This window comes from Epithele typhae (genome assembly GCF_022376455.1).
Source record: "Epithele typhae strain CBS 203.58 chromosome Unknown BXZ73scaffold_12, whole genome shotgun sequence".
Lineage (NCBI taxonomy): Eukaryota > Fungi > Basidiomycota > Agaricomycetes > Polyporales > Epitheliaceae > Epithele > Epithele typhae.
The window spans coordinates 148,399-173,631 of record NW_025954203.1 but is presented as its reverse complement, the minus strand read 5'-3'; the positions used below and the strand labels follow the sequence as shown (position 1 = coordinate 173,631).

At 58.2% G+C, this 25,233-nt stretch overlaps 8 protein-coding genes across 8 annotated transcripts; 4 read left to right on the top strand and 4 right to left on the bottom strand.

Moving 5' to 3' along the window:
• Positions 1–462: 462 nt before the first annotated feature.
• On the bottom strand, positions 463–6,589 carry BXZ73DRAFT_76000 (uncharacterized protein; the record flags this gene model as incomplete). Its single annotated transcript, XM_048022332.1, has 24 exons — positions 463–585; positions 646–782; positions 833–1,504; positions 1,561–2,084; positions 2,136–2,279; positions 2,336–2,504; positions 2,557–2,824; positions 2,877–3,130; positions 3,184–3,651; positions 3,702–3,764; positions 3,817–3,843; positions 3,896–3,923; positions 3,976–4,021; positions 4,075–4,210; positions 4,269–4,299; positions 4,359–4,455; positions 4,510–5,024; positions 5,078–5,192; positions 5,240–5,286; positions 5,337–5,441; positions 5,490–5,666; positions 5,728–5,922; positions 6,050–6,410; positions 6,462–6,589. The coding sequence occupies 24 exons, from the start codon at positions 6,587–6,589 to the stop codon at positions 463–465; spliced, it is 4,830 nt and encodes a 1,609-aa protein (XP_047879779.1).
• A 1,476-nt stretch (positions 6,590–8,065) lies between these two features.
• Positions 8,066–9,950, top strand: BXZ73DRAFT_43939 (auxin efflux carrier; the record flags this gene model as incomplete). Its single annotated transcript, XM_048019242.1, has 6 exons — positions 8,066–8,118; positions 8,168–8,469; positions 8,518–8,580; positions 8,736–9,503; positions 9,563–9,821; positions 9,872–9,950. The coding sequence occupies 6 exons, from the start codon at positions 8,066–8,068 to the stop codon at positions 9,948–9,950; spliced, it is 1,524 nt and encodes a 507-aa protein (XP_047879778.1).
• An 857-nt stretch (positions 9,951–10,807) lies between these two features.
• BXZ73DRAFT_99479 (uncharacterized protein) lies at positions 10,808–12,708 on the bottom strand (the record flags this gene model as incomplete). Its single annotated transcript, XM_048028018.1, has 17 exons — positions 10,808–10,856; positions 10,912–10,936; positions 10,992–11,049; positions 11,116–11,143; positions 11,200–11,212; positions 11,280–11,326; positions 11,381–11,481; positions 11,537–11,576; positions 11,630–11,645; positions 11,702–11,713; positions 11,772–11,796; positions 11,854–11,888; positions 11,939–12,046; positions 12,098–12,115; positions 12,167–12,176; positions 12,492–12,570; positions 12,626–12,708. The coding sequence occupies 17 exons, from the start codon at positions 12,706–12,708 to the stop codon at positions 10,808–10,810; spliced, it is 747 nt and encodes a 248-aa protein (XP_047879777.1).
• Positions 12,709–13,820: 1,112 nt separating this feature from the next.
• BXZ73DRAFT_99478 (uncharacterized protein) lies at positions 13,821–14,918 on the top strand (the record flags this gene model as incomplete). Its single annotated transcript, XM_048028017.1, has 4 exons — positions 13,821–14,004; positions 14,056–14,586; positions 14,647–14,707; positions 14,762–14,918. 4 exons carry the CDS (start codon positions 13,821–13,823, stop codon positions 14,916–14,918), a joined length of 933 nt encoding a protein of 310 aa, XP_047879776.1.
• Positions 14,919–15,569: 651 nt separating this feature from the next.
• BXZ73DRAFT_99477 (uncharacterized protein) lies at positions 15,570–17,080 on the bottom strand (the record flags this gene model as incomplete). Its single annotated transcript, XM_048028016.1, has 11 exons — positions 15,570–15,648; positions 15,714–15,815; positions 15,881–15,923; positions 15,982–16,164; positions 16,212–16,310; positions 16,371–16,459; positions 16,511–16,563; positions 16,624–16,643; positions 16,706–16,746; positions 16,801–16,923; positions 16,992–17,080. The coding sequence occupies 11 exons, from the start codon at positions 17,078–17,080 to the stop codon at positions 15,570–15,572; spliced, it is 921 nt and encodes a 306-aa protein (XP_047879775.1).
• Positions 17,081–18,773: 1,693 nt separating this feature from the next.
• BXZ73DRAFT_99476 (phytase) lies at positions 18,774–20,341 on the bottom strand (the record flags this gene model as incomplete). Its single annotated transcript, XM_048028015.1, has 5 exons — positions 18,774–19,538; positions 19,591–19,777; positions 19,825–19,994; positions 20,045–20,053; positions 20,126–20,341. 5 exons carry the CDS (start codon positions 20,339–20,341, stop codon positions 18,774–18,776), a joined length of 1,347 nt encoding a protein of 448 aa, XP_047879774.1.
• A 1,030-nt stretch (positions 20,342–21,371) lies between these two features.
• On the top strand, positions 21,372–21,851 carry BXZ73DRAFT_75994 (uncharacterized protein; the record flags this gene model as incomplete). Its single annotated transcript, XM_048022331.1, has 1 exon — positions 21,372–21,851. One exon carries the CDS (start codon positions 21,372–21,374, stop codon positions 21,849–21,851), a length of 480 nt encoding a protein of 159 aa, XP_047879773.1.
• A 1,214-nt stretch (positions 21,852–23,065) lies between these two features.
• On the top strand, positions 23,066–24,272 carry BXZ73DRAFT_43765 (uncharacterized protein; the record flags this gene model as incomplete). The annotated part of the gene is made up of 3 exons (XM_048019206.1): positions 23,066–23,143; positions 23,214–23,510; positions 23,577–24,272. The coding sequence occupies 3 exons, from the start codon at positions 23,066–23,068 to the stop codon at positions 24,270–24,272; spliced, it is 1,071 nt and encodes a 356-aa protein (XP_047879772.1).
• Positions 24,273–25,233: the final 961 nt, after the last annotated feature.

The following is a 25,233-nucleotide window of genomic DNA, read 5'->3' as shown; positions in this document are numbered from 1 at the left end:
GGTTGGAAGGGCATTGAAGCTATGAATGCAATTCGCACCCTGACTTGTTTTCGCCATCTGTGCCGTCCTCAGCGTCGTAAGGAAACATCGTCTCGGAGAAGTTGAACTCGCGTGCGATGGAGGCGCACTGGTGGGCGCGCTCACCACGGCAAGCTGGCTGAGTGCCGTGAAGAGCGTCTCCAAGGTGATGAAAGGCAACTCCACCGACGTAACCGCCATGGTCCGAGGAGGTGACGAGGATCGCCTATTGAACCAGTCGATCCTCGAAATCCTCGGGTCATGCGTAGTCTGAGATTGAATGACGCGATGCGTAGGCATGGTGGGCCACTGGGCAATATCCTTCGCTGTCGTGCCAAGGTGCGAGGCTGTCAAAGCTAGAGATACCAATGCATATACGTAGAACCGCGACCTCGACAACAATACCGCATGCCGCCATTACGAGATACAACAACGCGAGGGGGTCTATGGTCTTGACGACGCCTTCACCATGTCGTAAAGCTTTTCCTTGTCCCCGCTCTCGTCTACCAGGGCCCGAAGTGTACCTTTTTCGTTCTTCAACAACTCCGTTGGTGCGCCGAACTCCACCTGTGGAAGCGTGCCGACGATCAGAATACCGAACGCCCTCAGAAGGAAAACGAGACGCACGATGTTCCCCGCGTCTAGCACAAGAATCTTGTCGGCGTCCATGATCGTCTGCAGACGATGCGCGATTGTCAGCAGCGTCACGTCCGACCCTAGCTCCTGCCGGAGCGACTGCTGGATGATCTCGTCCGTCTCGTAATCTGCCCCACCAGTCAACAATGCTGCCGATGAAAATCAAGGAAAGGCTTACCAATCGCCGACGTCGCCTCGTCCAAGATCAGCAGCTTGCTCTGGCGCACGATCGCCCGCGCGAGTGCAAGGATCTGCCTCTGGCCCACCGACAAGTTGCTCCCCCCACTTGAGATCGGTGAATCCAACGTGATCTTCCCCTCGTCCGTCTCGGCTTGCAGCGAGAACAACCCGGCCGCGCGCAGAGCGTCGTTGAGGACGACATCGTCGTACTGCGAGAACGGATCCAGGTTCTGCCGCAACGTTCCGCTGAGTAGCTCGGGGACTTGCGGGATGATCGTGATGTTCGACCGAAGCGCATCCAGGTTGATCGAGTCCGTGGCGATCCCGTCGTAGTACACCTTGCCTTCCGTGAGGATGAGTCGGAGGAGCGCGAGCGTCAACGAGCTCTTCCCGCTTCCCGTGCGGCCGACGATACCGACGCGCTCTCCGGCCTTGACCTCAAACGATATCTCGTGCAGGACGCGAGGACCATCAGCGGAGTAACGCGCGGAGAGCTTCTCGACCCGCAAGCCTCCAGAGGCCGGCCAGTAAGCCGGGGGGATGGCATCGTTGACGGGGACGCTTTCGTGCTCGATGTCGAGATACTGCTGGATACGCTCGACGCTGTTCCCGTTGACCTCGAACTCGTTCAGGAGGCGAATCCACCACAGGATCACGTTGCTGAAGATGACTGTATGTGCTCGTGAGCGCCGTGGCTGTGACCAGTCAACTTGAACGCGCACTCACCAGCCATGTCGAGGGAGAACCCAGTGTTGCCCGCGCGAACACTCGTTCCGTACACGAGATACGACGCGAGGCCGGCCGCGAACAACGCGCCCAGCGCTTCCACGCGCAGCGACACCCATCGGTTGAGGTTATAGTACGTCCGGCCGGCGCGCACATACTTGTCCAGGCGGGCGTAGCTCTCCATCCGGAACTGCTCCTGCGCGCCGTACGCACGAATGCTCGCGAGGCCCGCGATCGCGGCGCCGAAGTGGCCAAGGACGGGCGCTTTGTGGTTGCTCATCTCGCGCTTGACCGAGAGCTGCGCCTTCATGTAGATCTGGCCACACCAGCCGCCGATGACGGTGATGATAAGCCCAGGGAGGAGGAAGATTGGGGAGAAGTAGATGACGGCGAGGAACTTGATGACGAGGACTATGGTGAGCTCGATGACGAACTGCAGGTTACGGGGCATGATATCGTCGACGCTCTGGATGTCTTGGGTGCAGCGAGTGATGATGCGCGATGTGGGTGTTTGGTCCAGCCATCTGTAAAACTCGTGTCAAATCGATTCGAAGTGTCATAAGTGTCGCTCTTACCGAAGCGTAGAACTCAAGATCGAGTTGATCAGAGACTTATGCAGAGTGCGTGACGCCCGTAAAGCACCGAACACGTGCACCACGTAGCAGATGCAGTAGGAAACGACGCCCAAAAGCATGAGCATAGTGTACACCGCGATGTAGCTGTCGTAAACCGAGGTCAGGTCCTATGTTCCAACACGAAAACGCGGTTGACTTACTATGGCGCATTGACTTCCCCGGGGCTCTGCTCCTCGTATTGAGTGGCCCAATGCCCAAGCCAGAAGGCATCGATGGTACTGAAGCCCTCGCACAGGACCATGAAGCCCACGATCGCAATCCAAAAGAGCACGTAATGGCGGCCCCCCATGCTACCGAAGTAGAGCGACACTGTTCGTCAAGTAAGCATTGATAGATTTCACGACGGAAGGCCATCACTTACAAGCATCCCAACCGACGTGACCCTCAGAGACCTCCTCTTTGAGGATGAGCTTGCCGTCGCTCTTGTTAAGGGCTTCCTCTACGCCCGGCTCTTCTGCATCGACCTCGACCGCCTTCGCTAGCTGGGCCTGCTCCTCGGTGAACTCCTTCATAAGCTGGTCGTCCCTTGCGATGACCTTCGAGAATGATCCCCGGCTAACGATGCGGCCGTCGGTACCGAGCGAGACAACGAAATCGGCTATGGGGCTCGCCATGGCCACGTTGTGAGTCTATGCCCCGAATCTCAGCAACGCGTCCATGTTGAGAACGGAGGCTACTGACCACGAGCAAGACCGTGCGTCCCTTGAGCAGATCACCCTTCATGCATTTGTCGACAATCCAGCGTGCCGTATGCACGTCAAGCGCCGCGAGAACGTCGTCGAGGAGGACAATGTCCGCCTTCGAATAGACCGCGCGGGCGAGCGTGATACGAGCCTTCTGGCCACCCGACAAGGTGAGGCCTTTCTCACCGACTTCCGTTTGGTCTCCCGCCTCGAAGAGCGTGAGGTCGCGCTTCAGTGCACATTGCGTGATTACTGGTGAAGCTCCGTCAACGTCTTGTAGACGTACGTGAGCAAATATAACGCACCCTTGTTGTACCGCTCCTCGTCGAAAGGTGAGCCGAACAAGATGTTGTCCCTGATTGTCTCGTTCTGGACCCACGACTCTTGCGCCGCATATGCCACGCCCCCGGCCCTCGGCAAGCTGACGTATGAGTCCGGGCCGTTGGGGATGTAGTGCAGCTCGCCCAAGAGCGCCATGAGGAGCGATGTCTTGCCAGAGCCGGTTGGTCCGACGATGAGGTTGATCCTCCCTCGACGAAACACGATCTCGTCGTCGATCCGAAGGGTGAAATTGCGACGGTTAGGGCCTGGGGTGAGCGTGCCGTCGTTCTCGTTCGACCACGTGAAGGACGCGCTGCGGATGCCGATCGTGGGGTTCTCTGTTGTGTGAGGCGGGACAACGGCTTCCGCAGAAGCAGCAGTCCTCTCGGAGAACTCGTCAAGGAGCTCTGTGTCATTAAGGAAGGCCGACACTCTGTCGAGCGAGACCTTGGCTGTGTTACCCGTGTTAGTGAATGACTGATTTTGACGGATGCCAACTTACCTGTGATCATCTTGGGAATCATATCAAACGTCATGTGCAGTTGGTTGCGAATGATGTCAAACACTGCCGAATTCATTGTCAGCTAATGCATGTGTGAATACCACATGCAACCCACCGGACATGGAAGAAAACACACGTGAGGCTATAACAAATCAGTTTGCTAACAAATCGCATAGGATGCATTAGGTGCATACCTGTGAGTTCCCTGCCCATGATGAGAGTCTGCGGCACTGATCAGTACGCGTAGGAGCTAGGCCTGAATGGTGTAGCTCACGTATGTCGAGTAAGTCACCAGCATGGTAACGATTGGAATAATATAGCTATCATCCATGGATGAGAGAACCGGACGCACTGCAATTGGTCAAGCACCTACTTGATGTTCCCGTTGATGAGCTCGAGGAACTTGTACCGGCGGATGTACGACAATTCGTCTTCGCGCTTGTTGCCGATACGGTCTGCGACACGTGGCTCCCATCCAAAGAGCTTGATCATCCGGATAACATTCATAGCTGAGCAGCGCACATATATGAACAAACACATCGAAAATGGGAGCTCCGGAGGGCTTACTTTCGGTGACATTTTGCACACGGGCATCGGTCTAAAGTAGAGCATGCTCCGAGTAAGACGATTGGTTTTCATAAACTGAACGTATCCAACCTTCTTCATCCTCTCCTTCTGCACAGCTTGCATCTTCGACGCGACGACTCCTGGAAGCGGGAAGAGTGCAACGGTAGCTATGAGACCAACGATAGCACTGCGCCAAAGGATATCAGCGAACCTGACAGGAGAGACTAAACGTAAGACTTACGCCCAGTCCAAGATCACATACAAGAACACTATGGACACGACCACCGAAAGCGGCCCGTAGTAAATGAGGAAAAGCACGTCTCGTCCTTCGCCCAAGTTTTGCAAGTCGATGGTGACGAGGTTGTTGATCTTCCCGATAATGTTGCTGCCACCATCCGCGTCCGCATCCGGCTTCAGGACGTCATCGACCTTAACGTCGACCTTCTTTGCGTCTTTGCCCTTCTTCGGGCTCGCACCGGAGCTCGAAGGGGCGATGGTGGACGCGTCGCTGTAGGTGCTCACCCGCACGGTCTCAGACTCGCTGGCGGTGCTTAGTCTGTTCTCGTCGCTCCCGGTACTCCCTTCGGCATTAGCAGGTGCCTCCGCGACGGAAGCGTTGTCGGGTGTATGCGACGCAGTTGGGAGACGACTTGCAGCTGGAGACTCGGGGGAAGTCTCTGACTTGACGCGGATGCGAAGGGAGTGATCGAAGACGAGTTGAGTGATGATAGCGTCCGTGCGGGCGAGCATGCAAGTCTAACACCGTATTCAGTGCATTGAAAAGAAGGACAAGGAAGGAAACTACTCACCGAAGTGAAGATGTAGAACTGGATGGCCATGGAACCGAGCACGGGGCCGAGGAAGAGCCAAGAAATCCAGAACCAGGGGCGGACCGTAGCGCCTTCACCTCCTCCTTCGATGTACCTGGAAAAGAATCAGAGAATGCAGCGTCTTCGAGTAAGTAAACCCACGTGAGAAGCTGGAAGATGCCCACAGGGCTCGCAAACGTGCCGATGACCTGATACCCATGAGACAAAATGAAACCGCGATGAAGACCGGAATACGCACCCGCAATGTCAGCATCAGGAAGAGAATGACGAACTCCTTCGTGAATACGGCCATGAAGCCGATGAAGAGGTGACGCTTCTTGTGTACTTGGAAGGGGTCCATGTGCTGGGGGAAGTTGAAGACCAAGGATATTCAGAGCATGCCAGTACTTACTGGGAATGCCCGCTTCACTAGATTCTTCACATAGTCGTAGTCAGCTTGTGGAGGTAGTTGATCCCAGCCGAGATGTGGTATTCTGTACGCCTTGAAGACGATGTTGTCCAGGAAACGGTAGGTCAATATGGACGCGATTGACGCTGTTTGCTCTGGGTTGGGTTCAGGCGCAGGGTCCTAAAGGGAAGAAGGGGACGTTGAGGATGCATTTCATCGCAAACAGAGTGAGCAAAGGAACCTTCGGATCGACCGGAATGTACTGCCGCGGCATGAAAAGTGGGATGAACACGGCCGTGAAAGTGAGCACGCCAATCTTCGCCCACAACAGGGCACCTTCCGAGGCGTCCGCCGGGGTAAGGGTGTAGGTCGCAAGAGGCCACAGGTCTCGGTACGAATATACGAGCCACAGAGCGACGAGAATGGCGTTGAGATGCTTGATGACAACATTGCTTACGGTTCTGCGGGCAACGACAGAAACGAATGCTAATAACGATGCGTACACCTGATATCGCCTATTGAGTCGGACGCGCAAGAGGAAGGGGGGTGAAGACTGCACGTACATACACTCCAGCAAGAGCTAACGCGCTCAAACGTGACTTGAATGGGGCATGAGAGTTCTCGTCTTCGTCACGCACCAGAAGAGTCGCGATGGAGAGGGCGAGAAGGACGAGAACGCAGAAAAAGCGTATGAGTTTGAACGTGAAGATGACTGGACCTCCCAACCGCGCTACATTCGACGTGCTCTGCCCATCATATTTTGTTGCCTCCACATCTTCTACCAGTTCCGACGCTGTGTTTGAACGCGAGAGTTTTGCGAGCAGTAGCTGTACGGGGTTGGAGCGGAAAAGAAGGTGCAGGAGGAGGACGGCAATAGAGGCAACTGCAACATATGGCGGTATTGAGAGGTCATTCTTCCAAGGACTGCGGAAGGAAATGAGCGCAAACCGCGATGGAGGGCTACCAGGGACATACCGAAACTCCTCGGCGTCGGACTGAAGGACACGGATGGCATTTAGCTCCGGTGTGGTGAGCAATGCCGCCTGCTGGAGAACGAACTGGGCGTGATCAATGCCGCTCGCAGAAAGCCATCCCAAAGACATGGGAGCCGCGAGCAAAGTGGTGGGAGACAAGTGGGAGACCTCAGGCCTCAGCGGGGAATTGGGTGGGGGTGTAAGGCAGAGTCACTCACCGCTCCCGAGAGCCGACGTTGAAGTCAGCGCTCGGGCCGCGCATCGAGCCTTCCCGGCGGAATACATTTTAAGGGTCTCCGACGTCATCAGACGCCCGCTCGACACTGTGTGAGAGGCGAGTGATAAGAGTGATCAAAGCACTACATAACGAAGAACGCTGCAGACTAGGCGAGCGATCACATGCTGTCTCAAAGGGGCCATGCTGACTCGAAAGATGAACTAGTGGCTGTTATCACTCCCATCTTGACCAACTGCGCATAATTCAATATTCAGGACCACGCACTGGGTCGACCAAGTAGAAGCCAATCGGCCGCAGAGCGGTCGGCGCTGAACGCACATCTTCCTCCACGAATTCTAGCGACCACCTTGACAGCACCCATAACCATAAACGATAGAACATGCCATACAACAATCTCACCACGAATGTCGAGGCTATCGGCCGTCTGTGGTGTCATACCAAAGCCAGCCGCAGTGTAAGTTCTGAACGCGCAGAACGCCGAAGAATCAAAATTCGAAAAATGGCATAAGCGAGAACCCACTATGATTCCCTCCTAGTACTCTGGAGTTCTCGACCAACATCCGCAGTTTCCACCTACGGCTCAACAACCCAAAATCCACGGAGATGCCGACCGAACAAGCAGATGGATCCTGTCTATCCCGGAAGTCGGACAATCTGTCCACGCTACGCAGCATTTTGACCCAGACGAGGAGTCGACACCAAGAGTCTAGATGGAGCACGCACCACGATGAACCGCCATCGCATTGCCTGATTGTGGGAGTCTCATATCCCACAGTATCCATCTCGTATCAAAGCCAATCCCCAACGGCACGACGAACACCGGGCCTCGAGAGATTGGCGGTGGCACGCCCCCATTCGAAGTTCGGGTGTGGGCGAATTTGTCATTGTGAGTGCAGCGCGGCGCGGATCGAAGCCACGTTCAAGTGAAAGTCACGAGGAGAGCTATGAGAAAAGACGGTACGAGGCAGCTGAAGCAGCTGGAGCACAAGATGGGCCGTCGACGGGCGAGTCAAGAGGACAACTGAAGGCATTGAAGCCTCGGAGAACCTCAGGCGAGCACAGGCAGCGAGCGCCGGCCGACGGAGCCGGAGCTCCGACCAATGGGCGGTCCGAGGCGGTCCGGGGGCGCGTGTCCCCAGAAAGCGAGCGGCGGGTCGGGAGAACACCTCACACGAGGACCGTCATGAGCTATGTTTTCACCTCGCCCATCTCTTATTATGCCCGTTGCCACGCTCGGCCTTCCTGCGCCCCCCCTCCAGTCCGAGCACAAACCCGCCTGCGTGTCCTGCCCCGGTGGAACGCTAGGCTTCCTCGACTCCAACCATCTACCCTGAGTCTACGACGGATAGCTCCTTGAGTCATCCACGATGCCCTCTGCTTCATACTTGATTTACTCGGGGATATTGCCTCTAATCAAAACGTGAGCATTCTCGTTCTTGTTTTCTGGCGTGCCTGCAACCACCTACCAGGTACATCACCATTGCTGCCGGCTATGCTGTCGCACGAATGGGCCTCTTTCCTCCCGCCGCTTCGCGCGGAGCCTCGCAAGTCACGATGAACATGGCACTTCCTGCGCTGCTCTTCGCGAACGTTGTCCCCGCTTTCACCTCCTCGAACATCGCTGCCATTGGTCCCCTCTTCCTCATCGCCTTCACCTACCAGGCCATTGGCTTCATCTCTGGTCTGGCTATCCGCGAGTTCTGTTATGTGCCACGAAACTTTTGGCAGGGGATCATTGTGCTGTGCGGGATGAGCAACTGGGGAAACCTTCGTGCGTAATTTTACTCCTTACGTATATGCGTCTCACAGGTGATCCCAGCTACTGCCGTGGTTCTCTCAATCACGCAACAAGCACCATTCGACCCTAGCGTCGACGAGTCTCGTGAGTTGTATCCACTATTGATCTCTATCTTGCGGAGAAGCTGTGTCTGCTACACGGCGCTTGTCATGGAAAACAAGCCCTTACCACCGCATATAGCCGCCTGGCCCCCGGCCGCATATCTGAACTGCTGAAAACTGACCTCCGATTCCCTCCAGTCGGCGTCTCTTACGTCGCAATCTTCATCGTGGCCTATCACATCGTCTTCTGGATGCTCGGTGCCGCACACTCGCTCTCATGGGACTACAAGCCCGATGTCCCGCAGGGCGAGGCCGCCGAGGTACGAGTCTCGTGGAAGGAGAAGCCATTCGGCCGCCTCATCTGCACGCACATCCTCCACGCGCCTGTGCCCGACTCGTTCGCGCGACCCCACCCTGGTCCGTGCAAGGACGAGGAGGCGCTCGTGGATGACGAGAAGATGGGCAAGGGCGTCGAGTTCTCCATCCCGCCCATCGACGGCCCCAGCACATCCGCGCTCGACGTTGCCCAGGCGGACACGCCCGCGGCCCACCCCGACCCGGACGTACAGCTCGCCCGGCGCACATCGCGCCTCTCCACCACGCCTTCCGTAGTCGCGCACCGGCGCGGCTCGCTTCCCACCTCCGTGCATCCCGGAGCACCCCTGCCCCCGGTCCCACCCCCGACCCCCGCGCACTCTACACACTCGCTGCCGCTGCACAAGGACGACGCGGACGCGCACAGCACGACCGCGACGCTGAGCGGGGGCCTGCTCCCGCAGAGACTCGTGCGCGTGTTCCGCCCGCTGAGCGCGATCATCACCCCAGTCACGATCACGCTCGCGATCTCGCTCCCCATCGCGCTCGTCCCGACCCTGAAGGCCCTCTTCGTCGACATCTCCGACGAAGGTGGGCCCGTGTTCAAAGGCCCGGACGGGAGGCCTCCGCTTGCGTTCTTGATCGATACCGGTGTGTGCATTCTGCACGCTCGTGTGGTGGATGTCCAGACTGACACGGGTGCGCTGCAGGCTCGTTTTTGGGCGGGATCACTGTCCCGCTCGCGCTTGTTCTCCTTGGGGCGAGCTTTGCGAACATCACGATCCCACGTCCGCTCTCGCGGTTGCCACTCGCGGCGATGTTCTTCAGCACGTTCGCGAAGATGGTCATGCTCCCCGTCATCGGCGTGTTCCTTGTACAGGCGTTCACGAACTCGGGGCTCGTCGACCGGAAGGCGATTGCGCTACGATTCGTCATGATGTTTTTGAGCGGCACGCCCACGGCTGTGAAGTGAGTGTGTCTGCATGTGTTTGGGTTTTGGAGTGCTGATTGCGCGGTAGCCAACTGATTGTGTCGTCACTATACGCACCGGAAGGGAAGGTAGACACGCTCTCGGTGTGTGTAGTTTCAAGTCGATGAACAATGTGCTGACGCAGGTCTCAGGCATTCCTCTTTGTACAATGTGAGTCTGGTGGGTGAAAGAGCTACGCGCAACGACGCTAACTTTCTATCCCGTTAGACGTCTTCATGTTTATTTCCTCCTCGTATGTTTCCCCTTCCTCGTCCCACGAGCCACACTAATGTGCACCCCAAGGGCTCTCACTGCTGTCGCCCTGCTGCTCTTGTAGCGTTGCATCACTCACGACGCTCTTTTTTGCTTTCACTAACCAGACGACGTCCCCGACAGGTGACCATGCCCAAGCCTTATTCTTACACGACCTCGCCGGGGTAATAGATCCGACCTTCTCCCTTCCACACTATAGATCACTGCTCTCCATAGAGTACGTCCTGCCTCCATACGATCTTACGATCCCCTTATGTGCGCACACACTACCTCGCGCTTTCCGTTCTGTACATAGATTTCGCGTTGGGTTACGTTGTTGTATCATCATCTACGGTCTTTCCCCCAACACATTCCATGATGCGCATGGCTAGCGTCGACAAGTTTTCCCTGGTGGAAAGGGTTAATCCCCCACCCACAGTCACGCCAGAGCCGCGCTAACGCCCCCGAAAGGCAGAAGTAAGTATGCCTGCATACGGAACTTCGAGATCGGTATGATACATATACACAACGCGACGACAACACTGGACCTCTCAAGATAACGAGAGCGAGATCAACACCGTACCGCGAAATGACCACAGCCCCGGCTGCCTCCTCATTCGAGTCCGTTCTAGAGTCAACCGAAAATTTACGTATAATCCACGAAAGAATCGTTTGTGGGCTTTCTGACTTGTGGTAGACTCGCGTCAGCGGGGCCTCTAGAGAGAGTCCACATCTAACATATCCCAGCACTAACTTTCGATATCGTCTCGCGCGAGTTCAACCTGCCGCCACACATCAGCCCGCCGTAGATCGACAGCGCGACTCCCTTGCACTTACGCGGCGAGTAGAGTGTTGGTGTACACTGTATTCCGTGCGTCAGCCAATGCATCGCCGCCGCGACAGGGACAAATCCTCACGCTTCGCGCTAGGGATGCCTATTCCGACGTAGATGAGGTTGTCACTTTGCACGAACGCCTGCGAGGAAAAAGAGAGGGCAGTGAGAAGAAGCGAAAGCGCAGCGGCAGCGCTTCGGAAACTCACGAATACGAGGCTGAGGATGTTCACGGCTCTGCGAGCTGCAGCATTATTTTTCGGATCGATGAAAGGGGCATGGACGTGACTGACCCAGTGAGAGCGCCTTCGACGCGTTCCATCCGGGATCGCGTCAGCCTTTCCAATCTGAAAGTTGAAGCGCTGCATCCTACCTGTATTTATCGCGTAAAGAGCAATGAGATCCATGGCTGAGTCCGTGCTTCGGAGACTTCGTCAGACGACACCGAGTGAAGAATTACGCAGGAACATTTACTTGTGGTATCCTGTGCGATTGCGACCAAGGACGAAGATGAGGACGGCAGTGAGGAGCAGATCGGCGACGACCGCTGCCGTGAATCCGGCGGAGATCAACCACTGTTATATTTACAAATGGGTGAGCATGCTGGGATACTAGCTGGGGGGCACGTACCGTTACATGGTCGAAGGCGTCGAATGTGGGGAGAATGACACTGAGGACTGGAAATGAGCGGTGCTGTGTATCGCGCCCCCACAAAAGACGTACGCCTTTGCTGTTGTTGCTGGGTTCGCCGGGCATGAGCGAAATGCTTACGAACGACGGAACCGAAAATCTCACCCACGAAGAATCCTGATGGCAATGGAGCGATGTTAGTGGTAATACTATCCACGAGGAGAAAGACGTCTACCTAGCATTACAACACAGAGTAGTATCTGTCAACGTCGAAGATATCAGTTTCAGCTCCTGCTTGCAAGATAGATCTAACGCACAGCGAGACCGACTATGATCCTAAAGCCGCTCCCCACTACCGTAATCAGAACCGTGATAAGAGACAAATGCCGTAGAGTAACGTACATTTGCAGACACGTCGGGCGAAGAAGCTTGGGATGGTGATCAACATCGCACAGCCGTCGGCGTCGAAGTCGGGTTCCCTCACCTCTGTGACGTAATGATACACAGTCCCTGCAAAGAATGATCAAGATGAGATGACTGGAATGCTGTGTGATGACTTACTGATAGCAGGGGCAGCGTCTTCGGGGAGGGGTTAGGAAATCTTTCACGGCGTGACGAAAGGTTACTTACATTGAGGGACCTGGACAACAATACGTATGAGACCAGCCACTGAGTGCTCCGCGCAAGCTTACCAGATGCCGCGTTCAAGTACGTCGGGATTGAAGTAGTGCGCTATTAGATAGTAGTGGCTGTGATTGTGCTGAGAGGCGACATACGGGGATCGCTCGGGATAAGCGTACCACATATGGATACAGAAGGCACAATGAACCGTGTCTAATATGCTGCACTCTGCGATGAGTTCAGCGAATCTTTGAAACTTGCATGGACTAACAGCGCTGTCACGACCTGGTTTCCGTGAGGGACATGACCTGGTTGCGCAGAATTACGAACTTACCACAAATTTCAACAATCTAGGGTCATGCGGATATGTGCAAAAGTAATTGAGCGCCTGCAGCAGAGTTATACCATACAGTCTAGTGTCGTGAGCGTTAGCGGTGTGCTGTCTCTTGAACGAGAGACAGTGCTCACACGAGGCCTACGAAGGTTCCAACGAGAAGAGCTCCGAAGGTGTTGTCCAAGGCCGGGATTGAGGGTAATGATGGGGGATCCATGGCCCCGAGGAGCGAGCGCGTGGTGCGACGAGAAGAGATTCGATGGCCTACTAATGGGTCTGAGAATTTATACCATTCACAACGGGCCGGATGTTTGAGGGCGCGTGAGCTCTAAGGCCACAAGCAGTCGCCTGGCATCAATATCGCGACACATCACGGCTTCCGTGGTCGGTGCTGAGAGGCTCGTTCTCACCATGATTCTCTCGATGAGATATCTCGATGAGAGGCCCTTCCGGCTGCCGGCGGTAGCCTGAATTAGGGTGTGGGACACCATGGAACGGCAGTTCCATCTGTCGGCGCCAATGGATGGATCAGTTACGGATTGAACGAGAAGGGAAGACATACCTTCGTAGATCTTCGGCCCCTCGAAAAATCCGACCACAAGCTATGTACACTGCGTTCACAACGCCCGGGGCTGTGTATAGCTAACGTGATCGTTGGGAAATCGGAGAACGAGGTAGAAATACTTGGGAAAGGTGGCCCTGACGACGATGCCTCGTAAAAAAACGCTGGAGCCTATATGCGGTAATTTGGAGGAGTTCCTGGGCGCACATAGTGCGATCTTCAGGAGGAAGAGGCTGCGTTAACGGCAGGATGCCGGGTGATTCGCGGGAAAGGTGAGATTTGAGCAGCGACATCAGTACAGCCCTTTGCATGAAAGTGCGGAATCATCGTGCACTGTCACGACGCAACGAAAGATGGGAAGAAGCAACCGGAAGTTTTGCATGTTGAAGACGTTGAGGAGGAAGTTCGTGAATGAGTTTGAAGACGACAGCCGCTGGGCGAGCTTAATTTAGAAATAGTTCCCACGGTCGATATCGTCACCATCCTCTTCAAAATCGACTTCAACTCCTTCAAATACCCTGGCTACTTCCTACTGAGTATCAAAAGTGGACGAGGCCTATGTAAAATGCTGCAACGTCTTTGTAAGGCAGGCATAGCTCCCTTGAGAAGGTAGAATAGCTCCAGGAGCTGCCATGAGTCGCGATAGGTTCGGCCGCTTACTCATCCGCAATTTCATTCCTTGCTCATGACTCGACGCCGTCGACCTTATAGTTCACCATAAAGCCAGCCACTGTCCCGTGCGAGTCATTCCACTGAACACCGCGAAGATGCTCTCATTCACTACCCTAGATGTCTTCACCGACAAGCCCTTCACGGGCAACCAGCTCGCCGTGGTTAAGGTCCCTGCAGGAACGCCTCTCTCGCTGAACCAGCGCGCGGCCATCGCGCGCGAGTTCAACCTCTCCGAGACCGTCTTCATCCACGAAGCAGAGGATGGGCCCAATGGCGAAGGTAAGTCTCCTGTCGTCAGCGGCAGACTCGCAAGTACTCACCCCACGCCAGCCACCTTCGCGCTCAACATCCACATCGAGGACGGCGCAGAGATCCCCTGGGCCGGCCACCCCACCGTCGGCTCCGGCTTCTTCGCCGCGCGCGCGCACCCGTCCCGCCCGATCGTCCTCCGCCCGCCCGCAGGCGCGATGCCCGTCGCGCGCGTCCTCGACGCCGCGGGCGCGCTCACGGGCGCGCGCGTGCGCGTCGCCGCCGACTTCCGCGACCACGGCCTCCTCCCCGTCCCCGGGCTGACCGCGATGCAGACCGCCCTGCGCGCGGACGACTACGCGGGCGGGTCCGGCGCGCGGGGGTTCCCGGTCGCGTCCATCGTGAAGGGGATGACCTTCATCCTCGTCGAACTCGCGTCGGTGGAGGCGCTGGGGAGGCTGCGTCCGTGCGCGACGCGCGTCCGTCCCGCGGAGGGTGTTTTGGGCAGCCACGAGGGGCTCGTGGGGTTGTACGCGTTCGTGCGCCTCGGGGAGGAAGGGGGCGTGGTGCAGCTGAGGACGCGGATGCTGCTAGGTCCGATGGAGGATCCGGGTACGTGACGTTTACATCTCGTGCGCGCGACGGGCTCCGAGGGGGCTGACTTTCATGCAGCGACGGGGTCGGCGGCGTCTGCGCTGTCGTCGTGGCTTTCAATGCAAAAGGGCCCTGGAAGGTGAGTGTGTATGCAGTTGGGTTTCAGTCGCTCGCGCTCAATTTTCCGGGGCAGGTGGTCGATGCGCATCACGCAAGGAGTGGAGATCAACCGACCGAGCGAAATCTTTGTTGATGTGGTCATCGCGCAAAGCGGGAGTGTCGAGAGTGTCGAGTTGAGCGGCAGTGTCTGCGAGGTCATGCGAGGGGAGCTTCCCATTCCAGAGGAGTAGCGTGGTGTTTGGCGAGGAGGTGCCACAGGTTTCGATTGTAAATCTGAAGCAGATCAACAGTGTATTGAACGATGCTATGATTACATAAGCGGCGTTGATCGGCGAATTTGAGTGCGGGCCTGCTGGTCCCCTGCACACCGCGGACTATACACATGTATCTTCGCTTCATCCAGGACCTCGGCGACCAATTGGTGACAGACCGCGCGACGAACTGCGGCGTCTTTGCCAAGCCCCCTGGGCAGCGCCTGCGCGCGGGTCACCCCCTCGGACCTCCGCCCGAAAGTACTGCCCATCGGCCGCCGATGGTCGCACTTGCGCAACCGCACGCGCCTCCCGATCTCTGGGCCAGTTGTGATGCAACCCACAGAGAGGCGCACTAGCGCTCCTGACATTCGACTTGTAAAGGCACTGGAGAGTTCGTGGCATACCATGTCCAGTTTTAATACACCTAGACTCGAGGTTGAGTGTCACGAAAGAACACGAGAGGAACAGTGTGCATACATCTAGGACGTACGGAACGATGGCAGCGGTGGTCCAGAGTGCGACTGCGTATATAAGCAACTAAGCAAAAGAGGATGGCAGGCAAGAGAGCGACAGGCGGGATGGGCGGTCGAGGCGAGGACCGAGGGGAGCGCGCGCTGCAAACTAAGGTCAGAGGCCGGTGGTTGTCGCAGTGGACCCCTGCGAGTCCGTCTTCCCCGTCTCGGCGAGCATCGCAGAATCGATCGGTCTGCGGCACCGCAGTCGCGAAGGGTTAGCAAACGTTCTCCAGTTTTGCGTGGATGTGTGACTCACATGCTGGAGAGCGGGACCGTGGTGATGTACACGCCGGTGGAGGTGTCGTTGGTCCCGTCGAAGTCGTCGAGGGCGAGCATGGCGTGCGAAGACGCGACGACGCTATACGAGGCGCGGTCGGCATTTGGGTCAAGCAGTCCGAGCTGCACTGAAAACGAAACGCGCACCTGATCACCATCGCAGGGGTCGAGAGCAGGATGTCCATACCGACTGCGCGTGGCAAGACGTGAGCCGCATCGACGATGGAAGACGACGACCAGACACGTACTGTTCAGATCCAGGACGGCGAACACGGCGACGGGCACGTTGACCGCGCAGGTCGCGATGATGTACCAGATGCCCTGGACGCAGAGCACGTCGCCGACGTGCCACGTGCGGCGCTGCTGGAGCTGCTGTACTTTGTGCACCCCGTAGACCGTCGCGGACACGATGATCATGTCGTACCCAAACGCTGTGTGGCGGGTAAGACGGAGCACAACGGAGGGGGAGAGGACTGACTGAAGAAGTAGAAGGTCGAGAGCACCCTGCTGTCCCACTGGACGATGCCGCACGCCTGTAGCTCGGGATCCCACCGCGAGCGCACCGTCAGGATGCCCTCTGCGGATCACACGGGAGGATGAGCGCAAACGAGAGGGCGGAGAGGTCGGCGGGACGCACGGAGAACGACGAGCGCAGCTTGAACCAGGCCGAGGCAGCCAAGCACGAAGACGGGGAGGCACATTGAAAGCGCGTGGAATATTATCAGGCTGAAAGGCGGTGCTCAGCTAGATTGAAGGCCAGGGCAGAAGTGGACGTACGGGCGTGTGCAGAGGATCCAGCTAGCGAACATCGCCGACATGCTCCCGACCGCCTGCAGAACGAAGGCCATCAATCGCAACGAAACAGGTTTGATGCGACGCGGGTTACTGACCGCGAAGAACCGATAAGCAGCTGGGTGGGGAACCAATGATCAGGGTCTGTTTGCAGTGCAAGCCAGAAGGACATAGATGTACCATCGCAGTTCACATGTGTCTTCGTGTTCTGGGAGATCACGCTGGGCAATACCATTAGAGTCGGAAGCGTCGATCGCGAAGTCGCTGAGACTTACAAGAAGAGGAGAGAGGAGAGGGTCAAGTAGCGAGCAAGGAGGAAGGGCACATAGACCCATCGGAAAGGCCGCTGGCGGAGGAGGAGGTTCCACTCGATGCGGAACTGGGTGGCGATGTGCATCCTGGGTGCGGGGTACGGAAGTGCGGTTGAGAGCGGAGGCTAGAAAGGAGAGTAGGAGGATGGACGAACCCGTGGATTCCAAGGAAGAAGACGGCATTCTGCTGGTAGAGGAAGAAAATGTACTCTATCACGAAAGGGTCGTTCCAGTCTATGGCCATACCGGGTCGTCCGCAAAGCTACACCGCCTGTGCGCGCGGTTGCGGGGTGTAGAGACGAAAGGAAGCGTCTGACGGAGACAGCCTCGCCGGCTCAACTTTGACCCAGTGGTGATGTCAAGGCGAACGACTTCGCTTGCTCGAACGAGCAAGAAGGGGACGAGCTGGAGTGGGGGCCGATGGGGCTCCAGGGCTATATAACCGACCGGGGCAGGCTATCCTCGACGTCGTCAGGGCCGGATGGGAGTCGGGAGTTGCGCTGCTGCCGTAAACGCAGGGTCGGGAAGACCATCACAACGATTGGCGTCCGTCCGCTGTCCGTCCGAAGGCCTGGGTCTGGGATGAACGTGGGCACCCTCCTGTCCGGCTGGCTCGCGAGGTGAGAGCGAATTTGCTGTAACCATTCCATCGCCCGAGGCCGCCCGTCGAGCTAACGAAACCTTCACGGAGGCGGGGTCGGAGTGCGGCCCTGAACGGCGGCCTGCGTGCGTGCGCGGTTGATAATGCCGGTGCGCGGTGTAGAAAAAAGCAGCGTGTGCAAACAGTCGAAAGGCAAGGAGTGAGCAGACGCAAGAGAGGCTGCCAAGGCCGCGCCAGAAGCGTTGGAGTGACGAGTGCCACGTGCACAGATGTGACCGGTGACGTTTGCGACTTCACTCGCGAGATTTACCTCTGGAGACTGGCGGTGACAAGTTACAACACTTCTACTTTAGAAGGCGTGAGCTGCGCGACTTAGCCCGTGTGGGCGGCCCCGCTGCGCAGTGCGCGCGCGTCGGCTGCCTCGCCCGCCCGCGACTCCAAGATTGCCGTCACCTCCCCGACGGCGTTGAAGCCGCGGCAATAGATATTAATGTCCCTGGGCCGCCGGGTTTCTCGCGCGGTCTCGCGGGTGCCTAGTACTACTACTAACTAGTACCAGAAAGGCCCGGAGACTCGCTGTCGGGCTCGGCGGTCGACTGTCTTCGGCTGCAGACTTAGCGTCCCGCGCCTCCCCGCGCCCGCTCTCCTCAGCAAGCTTTCGCGGCACTCCGCGGACTCCGCGTCGCGTCGCGCACTGGCAGGCTGAGCGCGCCCGAGCTTTTTTGGCCGGTCTCTGGGGAGCACTTGGCTCGCCTCCACCTGGCTTGTGTGGTGCCGTGTGAGCTCCTCCTCAAGCCTCCGTCAGGCGCGTGGGAGGACACCGGCGTCTATCCCGCGACCCTTGCCAGCTTTACCTTTCCATGAGCCGATGGGGTATATCTTGACGATCTGGAGGTTACTATAGGACAGCATCCTGTGGCATAAGGGCGTGTGGATTGGATAGCATATAAGACTGGAGCACTAGCAATGGGCATATTACCGAGGGGCTCTAGAGGTTACTGTAAGGCACTTGGGACATTGACATGTTGCAACAATTGTCGCGCCTGACAAACGCGACAGTCTTGAAGGAGGCTGTGCTCAGGCGTTGTCCGGCGAATGTTGAGTAAACATGCATGACCGAAACGGACCAGGCGGCGTGGAATCGCATCATTCATGCAGCAAGAGCGGGACCGGCCCAAATGAAATGCGTGCATGATGCGGCGCAACGGCCAGCACCCATAGGACGGACCATGTACATGAACGCCCAACTGCTCATCTCCGAACCCGTGACGACAACGGTACTGTAAACGGTCGCCGATCGACTAGACCGAACGTACGTACATACGATAGAGGTCGCTCATTCGAAGCACTTCTCGAAGTCACCCTCGCCATCGTTACGCGCGTACGCCTGGCTGCGCACGAACGCGTCCAGCGCACACACCCCGTTCCCCCGCGCCCCACAAAACTCGAGCGGCATCAGCGCGTCGTTCACGAACACGCGCACGCTCCCGCCCCCGCCCTCACACGCCAGCCGCTCGACGACCATCCGCCCCGAGAACGGCACGAGCCGCACCGTGCGCCACGTCCTCGCCGGATCCGCGCGCGCCGGATCAAGTGGCTCCTTCTGGCGGAAGAGCCCCAGGGCTGCGAAGATCGCGACCAGCTCGTTGTCGTGCGAGAAGTCGGCGTACAGCGCGCGCCCGAGCGGGAACGTCGCCGGGTCCGCGTCCAGCGTGCGGTTCGTCTGCGTCCCGTCCCGCACCGCGGTGTCCGTGAGCCGCGCGAGGAGCTCGTTGATGTACCCGACGCCCTGCACGCGCCCGAGCGGCTGCCCGTAGCCGGTGCCGTAGAACTTGTCGAGGTCGCCGCTGTACGTGAACGCAGGCGCGCCCCCGAGCGCTTCGTAGACCGCGCACCAGGGGCTGCGGGATTCCGCGGCGATCGTCTCGAAGGCGCAGAGGGAGAGGAGGTTGTAGGTGTCGGTGTCGGTCAGGTTCGCGCCCGGCGCGCCGGCATTCAGGCGCGCGGTCATGGGTGGGGCGAAGACAGCGAGCCATTCGTCCGTCTGTGCGTCCGAGCTGCCGGCCGAGGGGCACATGGCGTCGTCGAGAGTGTCGTTGCCCTGTAGCAAGAAGATGAGACAGTATTGGGCTCTACGTGCAAAGCATGCGTACCGCCTCCGACAAGATCACTGACAGCACGGGTTTGAAGCGATTGTTACTTGCGGCCGCGAAGCCTGCAGTCCAATTGGTGGCCGAGTCAACAACACGCTGGGAGCTTGATGCGCGAACAAATGGCTCCACGCCGTCCGTTAGTAGTGATGAATAACGCTCGAAGGCCACTTCTGCTGATTGGAACGACCTGCAGCTTGTGAGCCCCCGGCAACTTGCAGCAGCGATGGTACATACTGTGCAGCACCGAAAGGGACCAAATCATCGTGACCCAAGGTGTACGTGAAGTTTTTGAGGAAGAACAAAAGTGGGTCCGTCAAGTTCGACGCGCTCTGCAGCTTCGATACGGCAGTCTTGATCCGCTTTCCTGCTCCAGATGTGGGGAAACGCGCGCCATGTCGTTGGAGCTTCGAGGCGTTCAGCGTGGAAGAGCCGCTGACTTGTTCGCGGTACTTACGATGTGCACCTGCACGCCAGATCAGCACTATGCCTCCACCTCGTGTGCGGACCACCCAATGCTCGGCAAGCAAACACGCACCTGATCGATCTGGCAACCTGCAGGCGGGGGTAGATAAGACCCGGCAGGGAAGTAGGGCGAGTACATCGACCAGCTCTCCTGCACGACCCGACTGACCCCCAAAGAAGGCACCTCCGAGCCTCTGTCGCGGAATGCATGGCGCAGAGCCGGGCCCGGCAAGGTCGTCGCGTAGGCATAGCAGACGTACGTGAGCGTGACCAGCATGAAGAGCGCCATGGCTCTCAGAAGCCCTCGCCGTTTTTGTATCGGGGATTGGGCGAAGAGAGGGATGTGGTCGACCTTCGGGCTATGGAGGACCTTCATAAGGACGAGAAAGCTGAGGGGGGAGGAGCGGGGGAAGAGCGGGTGGGGACATGAACGTGGTGCTCACTCAAGACGCGACGAGCGACGTGCGCAGCGGCCTGAGCTCGGATTTGGCAAGTGATGCACGTGCGTCGCGTGCGTCGACGTTCAATCGTTCAAGTCGGGATCCCGCGACGAACAGAGGACTCGATGAGGAGGACGGGCACGATGACGGTGTCGAGTCCTAAGAGTATATATATGCCGCCGCGAGTGTCACAACCCAGTGAAAACGTACAAGTTCCCGACGGTTTCAAGAGGTTTGGATGTCTGAAGTGCGCATGCTCACGCAAGACACGCAAAAATAGTCGAGACGCAACGATCGACGGAACTGTCAAACATGCTGCCGTCGATGGTTTTGCATTTTGACCGTCGCGCCGCAGCATCAGCCTCTCCGTATCGTTTCTCTCTCATTTGCGATGGGGCTCTACTTAACCGAGCTCGCGGGAAAGTCCACCAGCCTTCAAACTTCCAGGAGTGTAGGAGTGCATGGATATCATAGCACCACCAGCCGAAGTGTGATGCTGCCGGATGCACGCCAGCACGGAGGTCGGGCACGCGTGGCGCGAGAGCGCGCATGTAGTCGTCCTATGTTTTTCTGTGTACCATATGTAGCAATATGATGTCATATCATACCAAACGGCATGAAACCTTTGAAAACATACTGACTGTCGGTTGGAACTGTGCGAACCTGCCTTTAAACAGTTTCAGATAGTTTCTTTCCCCGGTTGTTTGAAAAGGGTGCGGCTCTCCCAGGCGACTCCAGATCAAACAAATGTAGCGGTAATACAGCCGTTTGCATACGAACGCGGAATCACTGATTCGCAATTTTCTGGAGACGCCCAGGCACCATGCGCAGATGTGACTCACGCGTCACGACTCGCGCTTGCGCGTCGAGTCCTCCGCGATGCAGCTCGCGCGCGCGCATCTTGAATGTGAACTTGACGGCCTCCGCTGGACCGCTGCGCTCAATGCCGAAAAAGCTGCCATTATGATGAAGCGCAAACTCCACAAGCTCCTTCGCAGCTTCGCCCATCGGCACTTCTGGCGGCACACCTGGCGCACCGCACTCTGCCGCCTCCGGTCACGCGAATTCACGTCCGTCGTCCGCCCCCTACCCGCTCGACCTGCCAACATGGAAGGCTCCCCGGCGTCAGGCATGCCTACCGCGTCGTGCACAAAGGGGTTCAAGTGCGCATCAATGGCTGCACGTTCAAACGGCAGCTCAAACGGCAGCCTGCTCCCGTTCCAACTTCCTCCGGTGCCTGCCAGGACTCGCGGCGGCACGCCCAACAGGAGAACGATGACCCCAACCCTCCCATCCAACCGGAAGGGACTCTCGTTCGAATTCCAGAAGGTGGTGATGCGCGTGCGCGCGGTGTTTTGAGTTGAAGATGTTCGAGTGCATGCTTGTGCACGAGAACGCAAACAGGGACCAGGAGTGGGACCGCAGCTTGGATGTCGCACTGGGGAAGTAGCTTGATGAGTAGACTGTGTATGTGTATCATTGCAACATAAAACAACGATGACGAGGTCCTGGCTATAATGCATATGCACCTCTCCGCACCGCTCGCATGCGGCTTCTTCCCAGTGACCTCGCAGCGTACGACCACTGTTCGGCCACGGCTTTGGCCTCTTCACCCACGCTCAGCACGCTGCACCTTCGCCGCTTTGGAATTTTCCGTCGATCCACGGCTCTCCCGCCATGTACGCCGGCTGGAAGGTCTGCGGCGGAGGCAGCACCGGGGCGTCTGCATGCTCGCAGCCAGACTCCCGCGCGCAGTAGTGGAAGCTGCCCGGGGGCATCGCGGGGGCGGCCGGCGCTGCGAGCCTTGGATAGGACAGTTAGGCGTCGCGGGGCGCGGGATACGGCTGGACTGGGGCTGGTGCTCTTGCGTGAGCAGTAGGCCTGCGCACACCGCCCTGGGTGTCCAGGAAGCCCTCAGAGGTGTGCCCATCGAGGACGGGGTCCAGGTCAGCAATGGTGAGGGTAGGGTATGGCTTCGGGAGTCCTGCATGGCTGGGGAGGACATTTGCGTCGGCGGTGGGATGGTGCTCTTGCGACATGCGGCATGGTCGTACGCGATACTTACCCGACTTGCGCAGGGCATCGCGGAGCTGCCCTGCGCCAACGGAGACGGGGGCGCTGCCACTGATGGTGAATGCATAAAGGCTTGCCAGGTCTGCGCGAGCGGTCTAAGACCTCTGCAGTGGGAGCGCGAGTAGAGTTAAGATGGTCGTCGCGCACACGCGCGAGCCACATCACCGTGCACGCGCGTGGGATCCTGGGACGTGACGCGCGAGTCACATCTGCGCATGGTGCCTGAGCGTCTACCAGAAATTGCGAAATCACGATTCCGCGTTCGTATGCAAACGGCTGTAAGGAGGGGATGGATGGTGGCATGCAGGAGGTGACATGTAACACGCATCAGGTGCAGGAGACGGATCAAGAGCTCGGCGGACCCCTCCGGCAGTCCGGACTCCGGCCGGCATTACGTCCCGCCGTCAGCACGTGCCTCAAGGACCCCAGGGGCCCAGATCGCAGGCCTCGGGTTACATATACACCTTCAACTTTCTGTCCTCCCCCCACCCTCTCCCACCATGCCAGGACCTGCAGTCTACGTCGTCGCAGCCATGGGGGCCGTAGGGGCCGTAGCAGTGGGCATCGCGTTCCATCAGGTCGGTCCTCTGCTCGTCTATCAGTGATAGGCTGCTTGTGTGGGTGACTCACGTTGTGGCGGGCGGACAGTTTGTGTACGAGCCCCTCATTGCCCCCAAGCTCGAGGCGTTGGCAGAGAGCTTTCTCGAGAACCGCCGGCAGCGTTCGAGGCGACCAGTCCCTGTTCCTGCAGCACGAGTCAACGAGCATGGCGATGAAAACGGCTCTCGTCGCTCCAATGAGAGGACCCGCGATAACGGCGACCAGGTCACCACATCTATCGAGCTCGAACAGCTCGCCGCCAGCGAGAGGGCTGCCTGGAGACATGCCACAGGGGCATCCACATCCGGTCTGCGTCACAGGAGGACGGCGGGGGCATTGGACGAGGTGCGTTTCTCCCCATACGGTCCTTGGGCGTCGCGCTCACCGCCGTTGCGCTTGTTGCCTTGCCAGTCCAATGCGTCCCTCCCCCACCGCGTTCTGACCCCCAGTCAGCCCACGCACATCCTCTTTGACTCCTCGGCGCCCTCCTCGCCCGGCGGCTTCTCGAGCGGGGAGATGTCCTTCTCGAACAGCCCTGCGCAGCCGTCTATCGGGCTCTCTACGATCAACGCCTCCACTTCAAAGTCGTCCGCTCCCCCTCAAGACCCACATCACCGCCTCCCCACGCCCGTGTCTGAGCGCTCTGTTCTCTCGCCCGTCCCACGGGCTGCGACGCCCCGGACCGCTCAAGCCCCCCGCTTCCCCCTCTCCGCACGCGAGTCTCCCGAAGCCGACCTCGCCGCGTCGCGCTTCTCCGCGTACACCACGCCAATCGCGGGCTCGCTGCTCGACGACGACTCGCACCTCCGCGGCCTTCCGCAGTCGGGCTCGCGCATACAGTCGCCCTTCTCGGACATCCACTCCGCCGACGCACGCTCGAGTCCGGAGGCGCCCGCGGCGGCCTGCTCGCCGGTGTTCCCGGCGTCGCCGAGCGTGGGCAGCGACCTCACGCTAGACTCGGACGAGGAGTTCGACGTGATGAGCCCGCGCTCGGCGATGTTCAGCCCGCCCGCGCACGCGGAGGACATCGACCCGTTCGAGCTCGCGTCGCACGGGAGCGAGGCGTCGTGGGCCAGCGTCGGCCGGCGCTCGCCCGTCGACTTCTGAGATGTCGGATCATGCTCAATATCGTCCACGTTCTCCCTGCTCTGGGCTTTTCCGTTGTATTAGTAACGATCTGGCTTGCGCACGCTATCAGGTCACGCACATACTCTGTACTTTCGCTGTAGATGTCTCACCCTCCGTCATGAACCACAAGCAATCTGATGTATATTACTTGGCGATATCTGGTGTGAGCGATCTAATGTCAGTCTGTGAACGAAGGTGAAGAGGTGTTTTGTACATCCTCAGATCGACCCTCTTCCGCAGATACAAAACTTCGCCAAAACGCCTGCTCGCGCACGTCGCGGTCGTGGACGCGTGCGTCGTCGGCGGCCGCGACTGAGGGCGGTCCTGTGTGGAGGGATGCCTGTTGAAACGGTGATCGACGATCGCAGTGGAGGTTCGTGCAGCACGTCGCGGACCGCAAGGACACGTTTAAGCATCTCGCAGGTGTTGCATTCGTGAGATCGGTCCCAAAGACACGTCCCAGTGGCAAGATCTTGCGGTGCATGCTGCTTGATAAGGCAAGGGCGTGAATAAGCCCCCTCTCTCTGTGAAGTCGAGGCTCCAGCTAGTACTCATCAGCGCTCAGCAGCCTAAAAGCAAATCAGGTTTTGATCACAAGTTCATAACTATGAGCGTGTACATTTCATAGTGTAGTCTGGCTGGCCTAGAGATCATCGCCCTTTGGATATTTGAACGCATGGCTAGTATGATACCTCCCGGGTCACTCCGAATTGCATGCTCTAGGATATACCGAGAGGTCAAGCACGTGGACTGCGAGCGAATAGTATTGATTTAAGAGCCTACATAAGATGGCGCATGTTGGCTTCCCCGCCGCGCGAGCGACGGGTACTAATCCCGAGGGCCACGGAGAGGCCTGCGCCGTACCTCGGGAGGCGTTTTGAAACGGAGGTCGTAAGGACCTCCGTCGCCCGTAGCATAGGTAGACATAAGCATAGATGAA